General features: G+C 40.3%; 1 protein-coding gene across 1 annotated transcript in view; it reads right to left on the minus strand.

Annotated features, from left to right (window-relative positions):
- LOC124270738 (anoctamin-5-like) overlaps window positions 1-21,595 on the minus strand; it is a 44,434-nt gene that overhangs the window by 2,446 nt on the left and 20,393 nt on the right. The window contains 17 exon segments of the mRNA XM_046705780.1: window positions 2,242-2,426; window positions 3,768-3,847; window positions 5,549-5,629; window positions 6,044-6,177; window positions 7,438-7,567; window positions 9,534-9,732; window positions 11,385-11,521; window positions 12,064-12,153; window positions 12,155-12,174; window positions 12,389-12,425; window positions 13,054-13,136; window positions 13,139-13,208; window positions 14,136-14,225; window positions 14,813-14,934; window positions 15,871-15,965; window positions 16,456-16,509; window positions 18,347-18,695. Of these exon segments, the coding sequence (XP_046561736.1) occupies window positions 2,242-2,426; window positions 3,768-3,847; window positions 5,549-5,629; window positions 6,044-6,177; window positions 7,438-7,567; window positions 9,534-9,732; window positions 11,385-11,521; window positions 12,064-12,153; window positions 12,155-12,174; window positions 12,389-12,425; window positions 13,054-13,136; window positions 13,139-13,208; window positions 14,136-14,225; window positions 14,813-14,934; window positions 15,871-15,965; window positions 16,456-16,509; window positions 18,347-18,695 (1,956 nt within the window).

The following is a 21,595-nucleotide window of genomic DNA, read 5'->3' on the forward strand; positions in this document are numbered from 1 at the left end:
CAATCATATCTACGCAATCAACATGACATGTGTCAACTATGTCAGCATGATCTCGATCCCATTAATTGGGACTCACGACAAGCATGGGTTGCTGATCAATTCTAACCCGGATCTTCACGGGTATAGAAGTAGGTACTAAAATTCTTAACATTAAACACCATTTTGTTACAATCCCTACACCATCCATCACCCATGTTTAGAAGGAATCACAACACAAACCACACAAGAGACATGCAAGGGAATGGACTTTATTACAGAGTGCAAGCTGACACGGGGTGGGACAGAAAATGTAAAACAGAGAGTGAAAGGTAGGTAGTACCATGCAGGTGAGCTCTTAGTGAGCAAAGACTGGTGAATTTCAGGCAGGTGAGTGAACATTGTGAAAAGTAGGTAACACCATCCAGGGGAGCCACAGGTAAAGTTAAGACTAGCTAGCTCTATCCAGGTGAGCTACAGCTGGAGTTGAGATCAGCTAACTCTATCCAGGTCAGCTACCGACAGAAGCCGGCTAGCTCTATCCAGAAGAGGTACAGCCGGAGTTGAGATCAGATAGCTCTAATCAGGTGAGCTACAGATTTAAATATAGGTTCAAAAGTTGAGTTGAGACTAGCTAGAGCTATCCAGGTGAGCTACTGATAGAGATCAGCTAACTCCATCCAGGTTAGCTACAGTTGGAATGGAAACTAGCCAACTCTATCCAGGTGAGCTACTGATAGAGACTAGCTAGTGATGCTTAAGGTAGGAGACCAACCCAACAGGAAAACCGTCACATCAGCATTCGGAATCTTTGTACCTAGGTTTGGTGGTTGTTGAGTTCACCGGTTCAGCCTCCTCATCTGTAAAACAACAAAATCTTACTATAAAGGCCCAAGCTGGTCAACCATCACAATATTATCTACAGGGATCAACACTAAACTCAATATCGGCAAGTACAAAACCCTTGGGTACTTAGGTCAAGGGTCCTAAACTTAAGCTTTTATGTGATACAAGCAAAATCACTGAATTTTTAATAAGGTACCATTATATTCATTCAATCTCTAGGCAATATAAGGAACTCATCATCAGTTATTTTTATGATTGTAGGATGAAAGACATATCTCCATAATAAGTCACATTATCCCATCAGATTTCAAGTGAACATTTTCTAAAATCCCAGCAATAACATAGAAATTGAGGTTGCCATCCACCTATTGGATTACCTCCCCTTACTAAATAACCCTGCACCCGTTGACTCAAAGGTGCTCAATAGCAACAAAACTAAAAGTAACAATAGCTTACCAATGTCATCAATAGTTTCTGAGTGCTTCAAGGTCGACAGAGTTGTCTCCTCTTCACTTTCTCGTGACGTCTGGGATCGTAGTAGTCGACTGCCATTAGGATTAATAGCAGACATGCTGACTATGCCATGACTATGGGCAAAGGGCAAAGGTAACTACACTAACATACTGGTTTGTGATATGACAGTATTTTGTACATTTTTCCCAAAACTATATCTGTAACTATTTCTATATTTCTCATCCAAAAACATACATGCTTTACAAGACACAATTCCAATTTTTTCACTTGTTTACCTGCTTTGCAGTTGGACTTAATGACTAATGAACATTATCTTCAATACAACAAGCAAGAGTGAGTGAGTTTTACACCGCTTTTAGCAATATTCCAGCAATATCATGGCGGGGACACCAGAAATTGGCTTCACACATTGTACCAATGTGGGGAATCGAACCTGAGCCTTCGGCATGATGAGCGAATGTTTTAACCACAAGGCTACCCCATCTCCCCCGCCAACAAGCAAGAAGTGGTACTGATGAATCAAATGTCAACATAGAGCCTTTGAATCCCCAAATGGTAACATGTTTAACAAGATAAGCCTCAGATTCAGAGAAGATTGGTAGTGAGCTGTGAAAAGGGCACATAATGAAACACTTGCAAAACCAGCCTGTAAAACCTGTAAAACACTGTCTCATCACCAGCCAGTCTACTGCTATATATTTCACATGACTATTTCACAGTCTTCAAGTATTCATTGGTCATCCAATTATTCAGATACTCATGAAAATTAAATCTTTATTACCTGTACAACAGGTAAAATACATGGGTAATTTCAACTTAAATGAACTAAAATTTTAGTATCAAAATTTTGAATCCTATAGATACATATAAGTTCAACAACACATATTTGCCAGTTCAAGTACAAAAGGAATATCGTTGTATTTGACAGGATCTGCATCAAATTACCTCTTATCCAAGTCTGACCCTGCAGTCTTTTCTGAGCTATACCAGAGGTTGTTGGCCGACGGTCTTTTCCGTAACGTACTGGGTCCTGCTGCTGCTGGCGTTTCCTCCACGATGACTGACTCATTGCCGTTACCCGTGCACTGTCATCCACATCGTCATCCCCATTCTCAGACGCCAGACGCGATCTACATGTGATCAATAAAGAAAGGACCAGCATTGTTATAAAACACAATAGTGAGTGAGTTTAGTTTTATGCCGCTTTTAGCAATATTCAAGCAATATCACGGCGGGGGACACCAGAAATGGGCTTCACATATTGTATCCATGTAGGGAATCAAACCTAGGGTCATCAGCATGACATGCAAACACTTTAACCACTAGGCTACCCCACCGCCCATAAACCACAAGAAGTACATTACACCTTTTGTGGAAAATATAACCAACTGAATAAAAAAAATTCCCCAGTAAGAAATATTGATGATTTGATAATGCCTCCCAACATTTTATTTTATTTTTACAAATCAAAGGAACAGCATTAAATAATGAGAATACAAGAGATCTATACTAAGTGAATAGCTTGTAATGTCACTTTAACCAACACTACAGTAACATCACAGATCACGGACACTGTGGGGGTGAAGCTTGCATCAACGCAGCAATCACACATACACCAAGTTGATGAATCCCTCTAACATGGTGCTGACAAACTGAGAACATAACCAGTATTCAGTGTGCTAAATAGCCACTGGCCCACTAGCCTATGGCTAGTGAAAATCCAGGTGGGCAGTAAATATCCACAGTCACTGGTCTGACTGGCTAGTGAATTTTCATGGGGTCATTGTGTAAATATTATCACGCTCTCTGATTTGTTAAGTAAAAATACACTTTTAAATCATGCAAGATTATGGCCTGATGAAAATGTTCATCATATTAGCAGCTTAATGATGAAACCTGTGTCATGCCGACAATATCTTATTCTCATCTATTTTTTTTATCATTTGCTTAGTTTCCACGTTCATATTTCGGGCTAGTGAATTATTTCGTGGGCTAGTAACTTTCAGGCATAGCTAGACTGGCTAGCAAAATTTAGAAATTATTTTGCACACTGCCAGGATTCACTAAAATTATATGTTTTGTTTGATGGTTTCAAACTCAAGATATTTATCTCATTATGATGACATTAGACTTGAATCTATAGTGATTTCTTAGAAAAATGTCAGATTTGGGGTAAAGTGCACCATGTTAAAATATACAGCAGTACATATAACACTAAAAATATATGTTTTGTTTGATAGTTTTTTAACTCAATCAACATATTAATCGCTTACTGATGGTGACAAAATGTTATCATTATGTTCATAGCAGTTTCCAACATTCTTTGTCTCCACTGACACAAGGCCAATGAAAAGACATCAGGAAATCAGATTAAAACAATTGTTATGTGGAATTACAATTCAAAATATATAAAAAGAACCATGACAGTGTTTCTGCCGACCACATAACGCAGTAAGACAACAGAACTCTACCTGGACTCTGGATACAGGTGAGTGAAATCCATCTTCGTATTTTTACCAGCCTCCAGTTTCTTCCTGATCTGGTACCTTTCCTGAAATCAGAACAAGTCAAAGCATCAGACAGACACCCAGAGGGGCAGATGAAACTTTCCCAAACCCGACCCTGAACCACTGAAACACCCAAACCCCATTATGAACCACTGAGACACCCAAATCCCACCCTGAACCACTGAGACACCCAAACACCACCCTGACCCACTGAGACACCCAAACACCACCCTGAACCACTGAAACACCCAAACCCTATTATGAACCACTGAGACACCCAAATCCCACCCTGACCCACTGAGACACCCAAACACCACCCTGACCCACTGAGACACCCAAACACCACCCTGACCCACTGAGACACCCAAACACCACCCTGAACCACTGAGACACCCAAACCCTATCATGAACCACTGAGACACCCAAACACCACCCTGACCCACTGAGACACCCAAACACCACCCTGACCCACTGAGACACCCAAACACCACCCTGACCCACTGAGACACCCAAACACCACCCTGACCCACTGAGACACCCAAACACCACCCTGACCCACTGAGACACCCTGACCAACTGAGACACCACCCTGACCCACTGAGACACCCAAACATCCCCACCCTGAACCACTGAGACACCCAAACACCACCCTGACCCACTGAGACACCCCAAACACCACCCTGACCCACTGAGACACCCAAACACCACCCTGACCCACTGAGACACCCAAACACCACCCTGACCCACTGAGACACCCAAACACCACCCTGACACCCCTGACCCACTGAGACACCCAAACACCACCCTGACCCACTGAGACACCCAAACACCACCCTGACCCACTGAGACACCCAAACACCCCCACCCACTAAACCCACTGAGACACCCAACACCACATGACCCTGAACCACTGAGACACCCCAAACACCACCCTGACCCACTGAGACACCCAAACACCACCCTGACCCACTGAGACACCCAAAACACCACCCCTGACCTGACCCTGGGACCCTGACACTGAGACACCCAAACACCACCCTGACCCACTGAGACACCCAAACACCACCCTGACCCACTGAGCAGACAAACACCACCCTGACCCACTGAGACACGACCCAAACAAACACACCCTGACCCACTGAGACACCCCCAAACACCACCCTGACCACCCACTGGAGACACCCAAACACCACCCTGACCACTGAGACACCCAAACCCAACCCTGAACCACTGAGACACCCAACTGAGACATCACCACCCTGACCCACTGAGACACCCAAACACCACCCTGACCCACTGGGACACCCAAACACCACCCTGACCCACCCAAGCCCCATCCTGAACCACTGAGACACCCAAACACCACCCTTAACCACTCAGACACCAAAACACAACCCTGACCCACTGAGGTGAGGTGAAATTGGGTTTAACGTTGTGCTTTGACCCACTGAGACATCAAAACACCACCATGACCCACTGAGACACCCCAACCCCATCCTGAACCACCGAGAACCCCCAAACCGTACCCTCAACCACTGAGAGTCCCAAACCCCATCTCAACCTTTCACACCCTTGGTATTATCCTAGCCCACCCTTGCGACCACAAGATTCTGCCTGAGTAGCCCTACACCCCAACATAAACCCTTTGTCAATATAAAGGGTCATTTTGTCAAAAATAAAATGGAGTAAATTTCTTTCAATTTTGAAGGGGTCTCCATTCGTCAGAAGTCTTTTTCTGAACTTACACGTCTGATGGCGAGGCGGACGTCCATGGGCACATCTGGTATCATGTAGGCCAGGATGTACTTCATGAGGAACACGATGTGCTAGATGATAAAGAGACAGTTCACAATGAGTTAGACTAACAGCTCTCTGAAAAGTAAGCAAGTTACATGATGACAGGACAGCATATTTCCTAGATAATGCAATGCTTGGTGCTTTGGAGAAACCCCGAAGATAGGTATGAAGCTGACAGACACAGGATTATAATCAGGTCGAATCTGGGAATCACCGACAAGCAGATCCTGGCAGCAAAGGAAGAAAACTCAGCACAGTAAAGTTAATACTTTCATCTTATAAAACCTCTTTCACTTGCCAATAAAAATGTATCAATTCCACACACTAGGCTCTGTTAAAGAAGATTCAAGAATTGCAAAGAATCTCACCTAACATTTCATGATGTAATGCTAATTATAGATCAAATACAGTAAAAGAAACATATGATCATGTATCAGTCTTACTTCAAAACCAATGACGATCCACAGTTTACCAACAAGGTCGTAGTTTGACCCCCAAGATGAGGTGAAGGCTATCAGGAAAGCATTCGTCAGGACACCGCAGAAGTTGACAAACGTCAGGATGTCATACCACATTCCTGCCAATAGATCACATGGTGGTGAGTGGGTTCGTCATTATGTTCCAGTGAAAAGACATCAGCTTAAAGGGGATGGACAGCTGTATTGACACTGATCTGACATTTGTCAACCACAGACAAACATAATATGATGCTGACAAGCTAGGAACAGATTCAGGACAATTCAGTGACCCATGTCCATAGATTTCTGGCACCTCTCAGGGATGCATTGCTGAGACAACTTGGCCACCTGGCAATATCATATAATATTGTTTGTTTGTTGTTTAACGCCACACTCAGCAATATTCCAGCTATATGCTGGCGTTCTGTAAACAATCGAGACTGGACCTGACAATCCAGTGATCAACAGCATGAGCATCGATCTACGCAACTGGGTGACGTGAGGTGAAATTGTGTTTAACGTCGTGCTTGAGAATATTTAGCTCATATGACGACTTGCATGCGTGTGTATGTGTATGTGCGGCTGCTTGTACTAGCCCAGACTTAAGTTGGTTTTATAGTGCTAGCCCACTGAGATACCATGCCGCAGTGAAGCATGAATACCCCACTCAGACACATTATACTGACTCCGAGCCGACCAGTCCTTGTTGTACCCATTAATGCCGAGCGCCAGGCAGGGACCAACAAGTACCATATTTTAACGTCTTTTGGTATGACGAGGTCGGGGATCGAACCCGCGTCCTTCCGCTCTACGGGCTGTCGCTCTAACCACTACACCACGGAGGCGGTCCCTTCGCAACTGTGATACGATGACATGTGTCAACCAAGTCAGCAAGCCTGACCACCCATTCCCATTAGTCGCCTCTTACAACAAGCATGGGTTACTGAAGGTTCATTCTAACCTGGACCTTCACGGGTTGTTGGTTCCGAGTGTGCAGTAATGTTATCGTTGCTTTCCTACAAAATTGTTATTAGCTCCAAGCATAGCTGAGGACTCTCAACACTTTGAATTAACGGGGTTTTATAGTGAATCAGTTAATGAATCAATTTACATATAGGTTCGAACTCAATAACCTGAAGCTGTTAGGCGCCTCTTACGACAAGCATGGGTTGCTGAAGACCAATTCTACCGTGGATCATACATATCTCATAACACTGACAGAACATCAAGACACAGATATCTGGAGATGTTGAAGAAACACTGTTTGAAATGTTGAAAATATATGGCTAGATACACATTCATTCATACTGATTGTCCCAGCTAACATTTCAGTTTCACCAAATGATGGATCATTACTGTCTCATCACCCCTGTACTAACCTATGTCCTGGGCGATGAAGCCAATGGGCCTCCGATTGAACCACAGCATCCGCTTGGCATCAACTCGGATGTCAATGAGGTTGGTGATCAGCGCCAGGAGGGGTGCCAGGGGGAAGGAGGCTGCGAACAGCTGCACACAAAGACATTAGAACATACGTAGTAGTCATCTTACAGCTGCACACCAAGACATTAGAACATACGTAGTAGTCATCTTACAGCTGCACACCAAGACATTAGAACATATGTAGTAGTCATCTTACAGCTGCACACCAAGACATTAGAACATATGTAGTAGTCATCTTACAGCTGCACACCAAGACATTAGAACATATGTAGTAGTCATCTTACAGCTGCACACCAAGACATTAGAACATATGTAGTAGTCATCTTACAGCTGCACACCAAGACATTAGAACATATGTGTAGTAGTCATCTTACAGCTGCACACCAAGACATTAGAACATATGTAGTAGTCATCTTACAGCTGCACACCAAGACAGAACATATGTAGTAGTCATCTTACAGCTGCACACCAAGACAGAATATATGTAGTAGTCATCTTACAGCTGCACACCAAGACATTAGAACACATTAGAACATAGTAGTCATCTTACAGCTGCACACCAAGACATTAGAACATATGTAGTAGTCATCTTACAGCTGCACACCAAGACATTAGAACATATGTAGTAGTCATCTTACAGCTGCACACCAAGACATTAGAACATATGTAGTAGTCATCTTACAGCTGCACACCAAGACATTAGAACATATGTAGTAGTCATCTTACAGCTGCACACCAAGACATTAGAACATATGTAGTAGTCATCTTACAGCTGCACACCAAGACATTAGAACATATGTAGTAGTCATCTTACAGCTGCACACCAAGACATTAGAACATACGTAGTAGTCATCTTACAGCTGCACACCAAGACATTAGAACATACGTAGTAGTCATCTTAATGTTTCTCAATCAGAGAGTATACAGAAGTCACAAATGATCAGGACGTATTAACAGGATGCCAACCCCATATTGGGGTACTTCAGAATATCTAGTGTAGTAGCTCATCTGAATTATGAAGACGAGAAGACCGGTATTTGATGGTTTTTTTTTACTTCAGTCTAGCCATGTATGCCATTTTATCAATCTATTTCAACCTTTTCTAAAATGTCTAGAAATCGAATCATTTTGTCAAAATCTATGCATTTGTTTGCTAGACAGACGCTATTTTCCCGGAAGTAAGTTCTCATGTACCGAACCGAACCGAAGGCCATGTACAGCAATACGTACCGTACCATGGTAAGACCGTACCGTCTCACCCCTAGCCATGTATATACACTGTAACTGGATTTGAATTCTACATTGTTTAAGAAACACTCGAAATGCATTCATCATCAACCGAAGGCCATGTACAGCAATCACATTACCGTACCATGGTAAGACGTGTACGTCTCACCCCTCCATGTATATATAACTGGATGAATTCTACATTGTTTAAGAAACACTATGCATTCATATCAGGTTTGTCTTGCAATATAAATGCAGGAATAGCACTATGTAAAAGTCAAAGGTCAAAGTGCAATTAAAAATCAAAATACTAGTATGCCAAAAGGCATATTACTGATTACACTCCATGACACATAACTACTGCACGTCAAATTTCAGAGTGATAAATGCCTAAGTAAATGAGTAACATGCAAAAATATCAATATGGCCTTCTTGAAAAACATATATAATATGCCATACTTATTTGTCACATTTAAAGTCATATTGGATTTGTGCAAGAAAGGTTTAGAGACAAAATATCTGGAATCATTCCTATACCAATTTCAGTTTTATAGGCCTAGTACTTTCAAAGAATATGTTGAAAATAAAATAATTCGACAGACCACACAACAGGACAAGTAACAAGTGACAACCGTATAACCTCTACTGACTATCAACCAGGTGAGCTAAAAATTAGTCATCAACATTAGCACAGCTAACTGTACATTTTGATGAAAATATATAATCTTTTTCATTGTAGTCTTTCACAAAATTAACGTAAAATTCCATATAAGTTCCATAATATGCCTGACCTTGACCCACTTACCATGAGGAAGCCATACTGTATGACCTTCTCAGTGTACTCCCCAAGAGTGAAGTCTCCCAGTGAGGGTTTCAGGCGTTCCCTCTCCAGGAATCGCTGATGTTTCATGGCCTCATCCCCAGCAGACTTGTTATCTGCGGACACCTCATCAACCTTTGTCTTGCGGCAACATGGACGTTTTCGCCACAGCATTTTTAGAAATCTGCAATGTAAGAGATGAGCTAATTTACACTTCTGTGCCACTTGCACGAGCAATGATGCGAAACCGTGAAGAGGAAGATCTGACAACCTCTATAGTAACTCACGTCACTCTCTAATAAATCTCATTAAAACCATGTCTAAATTCTCACAAATGCAAAATGAAGATTTGCGGAACATCGCATCTCAACGACCTTTCATCCAACCATTCTGCATGTAACGTTATACCAGATGAGTGAGTGAGTGAGTTTAGTTTTACGCCGCACTCAGCAATATTCCAGCTATATGGCGCGTCGGTAAATAATCGAGTCTGGACCAGATAATCCAGTCATCAACAGCATGAGCATCGATCTGTGCAATTGGGAAACCGATGACATGTGTCAACCAAGCCAGCGAGCCTGACCACCCGATCCCGTTAGTCGCCTCTTACAACAAGCATGAGTTACTGAAGGCCAATATTCTAACCCGGACCTTCACGGGTATTATACTAGATGAGAGAAGTGACAGTGAATGGGAAGGGGTTGTGAAGCAATATGCAGTGACAGAAATGGGTCAGTACCAGTCAGTTTAGTTTTACGCCACTTTTAGCAATATTCCAGCAATATCACGGCAGGGGACACCAGAAATGGGCTTCACACATTGTACCCATGTGGGGAATCGAACCCTAGTCTTCAGTGTGATGAGCAAATGCTTTAACCACTAGGCTACCCCACCACCAGTGAAACCATGCAACCTTGATAAGGTGGACATTGTGTATTCAGAACAACAGTTCCAGGCTGTATGACTGATTGGGTCGAAATCATCGTCTATCTCTCACTTCAATGGGATAAACATTTGAACTTTCAGAATTTTCTTTGGCTTGTTTTGAAATTTTGAATCAGTAGTGTGGGATTGAAGTTGCCAGTTGGAAATATGTTCTGTAAAGCTCAAGAAATCTGCTTTCTGATTGGCTAATGTTCTAAACTTCTTGTTAGTCATTTCAAAGCAAGCTTAATTGTTTTAAGAAGCTTACATCTGACTGGCATGAGAGCCTTCACATCGTACATAAAGAATGGGTGTTGAAAGTTTGCATATGGTTGAAACAAGAAGACCTTCCAGGTTTCTGATTACTTCATCTAGTAGGATATTGAGTGATTGTGATCCAAAATGACACCAAAATATTTCTCAAGTTGGTAATGATATCATAAAATGTCCAAGTTGATAAGATCCTGAAAATGTGCTAGTGCCATTTGTTGCCAGGGGGATCACTGCTTTCTAAGGAGTTGTCACCAGATGTTCTTGCAGAAAGGTGACCCGTGAAGATCCGGGGTAGAATAGGTCTTCAGCAACCCATGCTTGCCACAAAAGGCGACTATGCTTGTCGTAAGAGGCGACTAACGGGATCGGGTGGTCAGGCTCACTGACTTGGTTGACACATGTCATCGGTTTCCAATTGTGCAGATCGATGCTCATGCTGTTGATCACTGGACTGTTTGGTCCAGACTCGATTATTTACAGACCGCCGCCATATAGCTGAGTGTGGCGTAAAACTAAACTCACTCACACACTCACTCTTGCAGAAAGAATATCAGTGTTAATGTTCTGAGTTTAATTAGATTGAGCATTCATGATTCTATAAATAGTTTGATGGAAGTAAAGTTTAATTTGTTTACTTACGGAAGAATGATATCTTTGAAGAATTTGGGGAAGGGTTTCACAAGCATGAGCACAAGAACTTGGAAGGAGAGTTGAGACATGCAGGTTCCCTCACAACTATCTTTATAACTCGCACCACGGTTAAGGATGAAAAAACGCTGAAAAGAAATTCAGATTAAGTTAGGAACCAACATCCGAATATGCAAGCAATCAAGTTCAGCCAATTTCAAGAGAAACTACTTAAGGTCAGATGATTTCAGTATCAAAAGCAAAAATGAAATGGTGAACTCCTGCCATTAACCTATTTTATCTTCAAATTGAAACTGCTTAGAATATGTTGAACATTATTTCAGTCATGAAGGAAACCACAAGCACAAACGTGGCGTGGTGCTGACACTCCAAGGATTATCATTAGAGCACCTCTGGGATTTGAATCCATATCCAGCAGGCCCCTGGCTAAGGGACACAATCAGTGGGTCCGCCTCTCCACAGTGATATAGAGCATCAGTGGGTCACAGTCCCACCCACAACTCTCCACCCCACCCAACCCCAGCAGGCCCTGGCTAAGGGACACAACTCTCCACAGTGATATAGAGCATCAGTGGGTCACCGCCCCACACCAGTGGGTCACATCTGCCCCCACCCACCCACTACTTTCCCCATATACCTGATGTCAGTGAACAAAAATATTCATGCTTACCCCTCGAAAGAAGGCAATATAAAAGCAGGAAGCAAAACTGTTGACAAACTGGAAGGCAAAGAGTTTGATGATCAGGGCGTCGTCATACCGGAGTCTGGGTGCGGTGGTTCTCTGGAACAGTATCAAAATATACAGTGGAAGGAGCTGACAAATCTGGTTACCATGGTTACATAACAATAATGTGATAAATGGTATTTTCTCGTTATTTGTTCCACTTGAAATTCACATTAAATCATCAAAATATCAGAAAGTTGTATTTGCTTGCACATAAATTTTGCATTAAAAACTTAAATCATTTTATAGATGATTAGCCAACTCTGCTCACCCCAGTCAGTCAGCCATACTGCCAGCTTGTCATAAAACTGCAAAATCATAGGTAAATGTGTAAAGAAAATTGCTGCAAACCTTAAAAACACTTAAAAAGCATGTCCAATCACTCGTCTCAGTAACGAGTGTCATTTTGAGACAGCTAACAAATATACCCAAACACAAAACAAATGAATTTTTGGGCAGTTAGTTCTTTTCTTTTAAATGCATTTGTTTTCTGTGAAATCATGGGTACTCATACTAAAACACAATTAGAAAATAACATAAAATTTTAACTAGATCCCTATTTCAAACACTGCTCTTCAAAACTGACTGATTTATTAAACACTCAAACAAAGAGTAACTCTTAACTGTTTTACTTATAACTGATCAAAAGCATTGTTTAAGTAGACACTAAAAATACAAGAAACTTGTAACAAATGTCACAATAAAATAGTTAAGCATCTTCCTCATATTGTGTATGTACCTTTAACTAAACTTAACTGACTGATCCAAATAACTTCATGTCAATGAAACAGAGCTGCATAAATTCATGTTGAATTGTAGTAACTGATTAGCACAAAATTGGTAAACCATGAATATAATTGTGTATCCTGTAGTTCACAGACATGACAGTTGCTGGAGGAAAGAGCTAGCTGACCACATCGGTGACAGAAGACGTACCTTGCCAAGCAGTAGGATGGAGATAGCGTTTAGGAGAGAAGACACAACGGTTGTGAGAAGAAGGCACTCGGTTCCACTGATGCCGGGCACAAGTCGACATCCATGATGACACGGTAGATGATGACACCAGTCACACTGATCAACACCACGGAGATCTACATGACAGACACAAACTCAGAATTAACAACTGGGTAAGGGAGTGTGTCTGGTTTGATGAGGCTTCTCTAAACACTTTGTTTGGGAATGGAACCCATGCAGTTGAGAAATGGTTATAACCACTAGACTACCTCAATGTCTACTTTATTATTGTCTGTCTTCCTAACAAGTTCTCATACTTCTCATTTTACGATGACAACTACAATCATACTGGCATTTCTTTTTTATAATTGGTAATTTATATTTCCTGCTTCCACTGTTATAGAAAAGGCAATAGAGCCAGGGGACTCTAAGGTCCTTTGCAAGAAAACTTCATTGATAACAGGAAAAACAGGATGTTTTTCTAACAAAGCACAAAACAACAACACCAGACACCACAACACATTCACTCACCAATCACACTTACAAGCTTCAAATATTTACAGTAAGTTTAAGTTCAAGTTCATTCAGCCTACATTTTCTTTCATTAGCAAACAAGAATAAAGAATTTAGAAAGTCATTTAAAGTTTGCAAAATCATGATATAACATCCACCTTTTATAAAAGTTATCTTGCTCACTTTCACTGAAGGATATATTCTTTTCAATAAAATACCTATCTTGTAAATCATGTCTAAAATGTTTAAAACTAAGAGTAGTTTTTAATACCTAACATTTATATATGAAGAATTTACCTAACAACAATATTAAATCAAACACATCATCAGTTAGATACATTTGTTCTCATTCCAAACACAGTAAGATGCAGGCATATTGTCATTTCTGTAGCTAGGCCCTAAAAATGCCCTTTTAATGAAGATTGTTTTCAGTTAAGGTATGAAACTTGTGATGTTGACTGTGTGATGGATGAGAGCTTGTTCCGTATCTCAGCACCACCTCCAAAACAAGCTCTGTCACCACAGGTTTCTGGCTGAAGATGAATATTTACCATGAAGAGAAGAACAGAAGCTGAAGTGGTGAACTTGAGCAGCTGGCGTTTGAGGGGATAGAACCACGTTTCCTCATTGGTCACAGGATCCTGCAACACAAGACAGTCACCTGCAGGTCTTCACCGCCATAACTTCACTAATTTGATAACAGTCAGATTCTGCACTTAAAACATGAATACAGTAACATCACTTTGACCCAGTCCTGACAGACCAAGGACAATAATCTGTGTCAATCAGAGACTTTTCCTTAAATAATAACTGACTGATTGCATAAACTGACCAGTGGTCACTGCTAGTACCAAGGAAATACATAGAAGTGTATGGATCCTTGTATGTGCAAGGGAAATAACTCTGCAGAGTAAAGTCAAGTGACCTTCATCTTTATGTCGCCCCAGTAGCAAGGAAACGCTTAACTTTAAGGGAATGCAACAAACTACAGTAGACTAATATATATCTGAAATAGATATACTAAAAGCAGGTGTCAGTTGCATAAAATATATCATAAATAATTGCATAAACAGTTTTCAGCTCACAAGTTCTCTACATGTATTTCCACAATTTCTAGAGAGCAATCAAATACACTTGTAGAATATTGTTAGTACCAGCAAAGTTTACAATGCTTACAGTATGTTACTTACAAGATCTTACAACTTCAGACATTCCATGAAATACTCACAGGTTTGACTGTAGTGCCGAAGAACTGGGGCCGATCTGGCTCCGACGCTTCAAAGTCATCAACATCCCACTCGTAGGCAAGACGGGCCACCTTCCTCTTCCACAACTCCAGAAACACTGTACCTAGCAACAGAAATAAATGTCACATGTCAGAAATAGGGGTCAAGAAAAACTGTCGAGTTCCTTCTTCCAAATTCCATGCTTTTCAGAGAACAATACTAGTATGTCTTGAATAAAATTACATCAAATACATTGAATTAGTGTCTTAGGGTACCAGCACCAGGTACCAGGGTGCAATGCTTTGTGGGTATTCCTTTGTTAGAATTGCAACTCAGTGATTGAGAAAACAAAATCTGGATACTTTACACTTGATTGTGTTTGTATTTGTGTTTGATTGTGTTGGATTATATTTGTGTTTGATTATGTTCAATTGTTTTTCTCATCAGAGTAGATATATTTTCAGTTTCAGGAGACGAATGTACATTACTTGCATCCATTTAAAAATTCTGAGTCATGGACGAATTTACTGATGCACGGAAAGATAATCTACAGCTCCATTGAGTACTTTTTAGACCAGCATCCTTGTTTTAACTGGCAAACCATTGGGTATATATTAACAACAGGACTACCAGCAAGCCAGACAGAACATGAAGAATCACAGATACAATATTACAAGTCAAGTTAGTCTACAGAAAGCTCTTACCCATAACTGACTGACATACTGAGTTTGGTTAAACGCCGCTTTTAGCAATATTCCAGCAACATCACGGCGGGGGACACCAGAAATGGGCTTCACACATTGTACCCATGTGGGTCTTACCCATGAAGATCCGGGTTAGAATGCTTGTCATAAAAGGTGACTAATGGGATCGTGTGGTCAGGCTCCCTGACTTGGTTGACACAAGTCATCATTGTATCCCAGTTGTGTAGATCGATGCTCATGTTGTTGACCACTGGATTGTCTGGTCCAGACTCGATTATTTACAGACCGCCGCCATATAGCTAGAAAATTGCAGAGTGTGGCGCAAAACTAAACTTCCTCACTACAGAAAGCCTTACCCCACAAGCATATGATGAGGGCAAAAAATGGAGTCACATCATTGTCAAAGGCCTGCTTAATAACGTTCAGCACATCCGTCACCTTCGACTTTAGTCTGAAACAAAGACACACGTCAACATTTAACACCATGTACAGTTACTGTGCCACTGATACTTCTGCAGAATTGGAAACTGGTTAAAAAACATAATTGATGATCAACAGAAAAAAATATTATTTCTTACAGCTCTTGTCAAGAGCTCATTCAGGCCTTGTTGATGCTCTAATTCCGATGACTGACCACAACAAGAAGATGAACAAAGTTTGGTAGGTCGGCTTATGTACAGGACATAGCATTTTGATACAGATCTTAAGGGTCAAGTTAGGACTTCGCTTATCTGTGAGATCGGCTTATCTATGGTAATGATACACGCTACATAAATAAGGGAGTATGGCCTGATATTGATGTCTGACTGTCAAGAATCCCTTCCAAAGAGCTACTACAAGTGGATTTAGATCAACAGTAGATTAAGTGTTGGAAGGAAGTATTTTGACTGTCAAGGGCAACTCCGGACACTGAAGATCCTGAAGATCAAGTATATACTCACTCTTCCACTAGTGTAGCGTTGTTTGGAGTCTGACTGCTTTCGTTTTTACTAATGCTGAAAATATGAGAGATTTAGGGTACAGAAGAGTAAGAAAGCATTGTTAATAACTACCAACATTAAAACCAATTAATTCTTAAATAGTCTTCAAATTCTGTTCAAAATATTACTAACTATTACTAAGAAAAGTTTCTAAAATTCTAAAGGTCAGCTTATTACTCTGACTGACTGCTAAATTTGTTTATTGTGTGACCAGTGCTTATGTCATAGTTTGTGGAACAGGTCATAGACGGAATGGTAAAAATTCTGGCAACATAGCTGCCTTACAAGGCCTACATTGTCTTCACTTATACTGAGACAAGCAATTAACATATGAAGTTAGGGTGGCGATAGACTAACGCTTAGTCTCTGAATATATATAAATTTGATAGTAATAAATAAACCCATTTAAATTGAAAAGGAGCCCCAGTCAGATGAAAAACCTGAGGGAATCTAGACTTGCTTTAGTTTGTTCTTTACATTGCAGGGAAGGCTAGGCAGTAGGGAATATATTGTGGTTCAGGGACTGTGAGACAGACTAGGGTGGCAACTAAGCAATACTTTGGTAGTTTAAATAATGTAAAATGTCAAAGTCCATGGGGTATTCAAAATGATATCTGCAATCTCACTACAATCACACATTTACTATGATAGGATAAATCTCTTACATGGTATGAAAGGTTGTCTGGATCTATACTACCAATTACTGTGAGTCCATACAAACTAGTTCTTTATGAATGTCCATGGCTTATTCAAAATGACATCGCTGCAATCTCATTAAAATAAATACAGGTTATTAACCTCGTGTGTTTCCGTATCAATAATATCCTATATTAGGAAAAACAATGTTATTATGCGAGCATTTGGCAAGCATAATACATAATTTTTATTCCTAATATATGATATTAATGATACGGAAACACACAAGGTTAAAAATCTCTTTATCATATAATGTCATTCTTAAAATTGCTCTAAAAATGAAGCAAATCGTACGTGAATTTATATAAAGAGAATCGAGCATTTGTATAAGAATTCTTAGCTGTTAACCAAGGTGAAGGTCGTTCATGACGGAAGCATATCGCTGTGACTAGCCACTAATATAGTGCAAACATACCTCTTGCTTAAAATAAGATCTTTCTGTTTAAAAAGAACAACAAACTCTGGCAGTTTTCAACAGAAAATTTGTAATTTGTGTATTGACCTAATTTGCATATTTATCAGATTTGGATACCAAGTTTATCAGATTGCTTTATTGCACCGATAACACCGATGACAAGATATTTTACTTTGACAGTACAAATCTATATCCTGTGAAAAGATTTCTGGATTAGTCTTATCAAGTGCTAATAAGTGTCCATACAGCCTAGTCATGTATGAATAAATCACTCAAATTGACAGCTTGTGTAGTGCGAAATACACTGAAAATCATAACATTTGTTATATTTGGGATTACACTTTCTTAGTAAAGTACAGATTCTTGTAGTTTAGTTGGGTTGAGTCCCATCCGGGATTAGAACCCACACCCTCAGAGTCGCCGGAAGTCACGGTGGCTGAGCAGGTTAGCGGCTGACTTTGTGTGCTGGCGATTAGGTGCCTGACTCTGAGGGTGTGGGTTCTAATCCCGGATGGGACTCAACCCAACAAAAGTACTAGAATCTGTACTTTACTAAGAAAGTGTAATCCCAAATATAACATATGTTACATTTGCCCACTTTCTAAATGGCATTGTGTAATCACTGTACATCATGTTGTGGCTAACACAACATTAAAGCTGATGCATATCAATGCATGTCGAGTAATCTGAATCAGTAAAAAGATTTTGTTATAATAATTTTAAACTTTTTGAAACACTTACCTTAAGACCAATCCATACACGAAGATGCCTAATCCAAAGAGGGTGGGGATCCACAACGTAGTCATCAGCATGCCAGACCATGCAAAGTAAAATGCAATTTTTTCCCCAAAATAGTTTCTGATTTTCCACAGAGGCTGGAACTTAAAGAACTTGGTCCATGTCTCATCCATATCCTTCCTTGGATCAGTGAGCTGGGATATCGGCATTTCCACCTTCATTTTATCCTCCTCCTCCTTCGTTTCGGGGTAGAAGAGTCCATCAATCGACTCCTTCTTCGCCCGCTTGATGGAATCTTCATGAAGGATGTAGGCATCTGTGTAACTCTTCTTCATCAGAAGGTAGGGAAGACCTGATGATTATACACAATGTTATGTATCAAGTATACCCATTGTTGTACATATACTAGCAGATACGTTCTGCTTAAGTTCAACCATGATGTGTGATAAAAATGATAGGTCTATTTCTCCTTAGTGTATCTATGGAATAAGTTGAATTTGTGTTAACTTGTATAAATGATACAGAATGTCGTTCAAGAATAGGTTATTCTTTTTCATGTTGCAGTCAACAACATGGCAACTACCATATTTCTTCTAATAAGCACCCTGACTTCCAGACACCTTATTAGAGGCTCGGTGTGTATTGGATACCTGGTGCCTTTTGCACTTACTGGGTGTACCGTAATTAATTGTTAGTGAGAGTCATGTTTAAGTTAGGGACCATTCCTTTATAAATCTATGTTTGGATCAAAGGAATTACATTTATAAAAAACGTACCCAGCGCTTATTAGAGAGCTGGTGCTTATTTCTTAAACCACTGCTTTACCTCCGGCGCTTATTACTGGAAGTACGGTATATCACGACCATGTTTAAGTAACTAAGTCTGAACTAAACACTGCTACAGCCTTATGCTGAGTGTGTTGCCACAAATAGTGCGCGGGAACTAGAGATGGATAAAATGGCATTAAAATCAGATTTTATATCACAGTGGACGTTTTTAAAAACATTTTGGTTCAATCTAGAAATGAATGTTTGTACAAAAGAAAACCCACACCAAATACAAACATGGTGGAAATCTACTTTAGGTGTAGATGCCACTCAAAAGCAACATGGTGTATTAAATATTGACATATTTAGCTTCTTTCTGAACTTGTCATTAGAGTTTGTTTTCAAGATACAGAATTCAAATGGGCTCATCGATACTGAAAATTTAGAAGCTTCATCTCAGATATGCTGCAAACTCACTGGATGCAACCTCCTATGGAGATATGATCATATGATATGATCAGAAATTCACAAACAAAATTCATCAAATGGAGCAAAAGATCTGATTTTAATGAGAAGAAACGATCCATATTGCTTCTAGAAAAATGTTAAAGAAAATTCTTTGACTCGGGCGTCATACATACAATACATCCCCCACCAACACAAGGTCCCAAACTCCCACAACGATTAAGATTCAAGCAAGCAAATGGGAACCACAGCAAAATAGCACCTCTTCAGTTGGACCACAACTATGTCCTGGTTCATATGGCAACAAATTTCCTCTGTGACATGTCACAGAAAATAAGTTAAAGAAACACCCAATGACTTAACATAGTTAATCTGTGTAATGTTTAAAGAAGACCCTATTTTTTCATATGGCTTGAGATGGACTTACGACAGTGTAAGGTTGCTTTCTACAATGGCACCTAGCTGTTTCTTAACATCTTCAGAGTAACACACACACACACACACACACACACACACACACACTCACTCACACACTCTCTCACACTCTCTCTCTCTCTCTCTCTCTCTCTCTCTCACACAGACACACACACACACACACACTCACACATTCCATCAAGCATGAGCATCCATTGGGCACCTTCATGACCTCCAGGTTCATGACCCACAATGAGTTCATGATCATTCACGGGTTCATGATCCATTCAGGCAGACCCACAATCAGGTTCAACTTACTCAGGTTCATGACCTACACTCAGGTTCATGACTTACAATCAGGTTCATGACCCACAATCAGGTTCATAACCAATGGGTTCATTCAGGTTCATAACCTACAATCAGGTTCATGACTATAATCAGGTTCATGACCTACACTCAGGTTCATGACCACCACAATCAGGTTCATGACCTACATTCAGGTTCATAACCTACAATCAGGTTCATGACCTACAATCAGGTTCATAACCTACACTCAGGTTCATGACCTACATTCAGGTTCATAACCTACAATCAGGTTCATGACCTACATTCAGGTTCATAACCTACAATCAGGTTCATGACCTACGGGTTCATGACCTACATTCAGGTTCATGACCTACAATCAGGTTCATGACCTACAATCATGTAACTACAGTTAGCAGTAGAACCCAGCTGTGTTAGACTTTACAGGATTAGCTACTCCAGGATTAATGTCAGTAAAAAAAGCTAAAAAACATTTCCATACAATTTCAGTCAGTTGAAAGCACTTGTCACTTAACATACAATCATCAGAAAGCACAAACAAACAATGTTTTGCAGAAGCATATTTCCATGTACACCTATAGACAGTTTAGTGACAAAACGTGAAAAGTTAAAACAGATTTTACACGTCTATGTCAAAGCCATAAAACACTGAAGCTATTATCTTGATTATCTTGAGATGTACCATATGAATGTTATTCCAAACTCCAACACTGCAAGGGGAAAGTGCCAATATTGTTTTGATACTTTCAACAAATTAACAGTGATTTTCCAATACAAACTAATGCCTTCTCACAGATGATGAATGAATACAAATACTTGACATTGCAAGTCCTAGAGATGCTAGAAGGTGTAGTAATGTATTAAGATATAGTTGTATTCATGTCATGGACTCCCAAACAATATACAAAAAAGTCCACTGGGCTTCAAACTAGATAGATCAAAGTAATTCCCTATGGTTAGAAGCACAATGTGATTGAGAAATTATTGATTATCCTTTGTCTGAATGAATTAATTTGCAAGTTCTGAACCAGAAAGTAGCACAGGACGTTCTGGATTAATCACAACAGACACAAACCTTCAATTATTTGCAACAATGCACTAAGATGATGTCCTGTTGCTAAGGGTTGCTTTGCAAGTGCCAAAACAATAGTAAAAAATCATTAATTACTGACACTTGTGAAAGTAGGTTCCCCAGATGAATGCCCATCTGGGATGTACTGTTCATTAAAGTGCTTCATACATCCATTTTACAGATATACATACACACAAACATTTGCCAACT

This window comes from Haliotis rubra, unplaced genomic scaffold (assembly GCF_003918875.1).
Source record: "Haliotis rubra isolate DU_JTF1 unplaced genomic scaffold, ASM391887v1 Scf1020, whole genome shotgun sequence".
NCBI lineage: Eukaryota > Metazoa > Mollusca > Gastropoda > Lepetellida > Haliotidae > Haliotis > Haliotis rubra.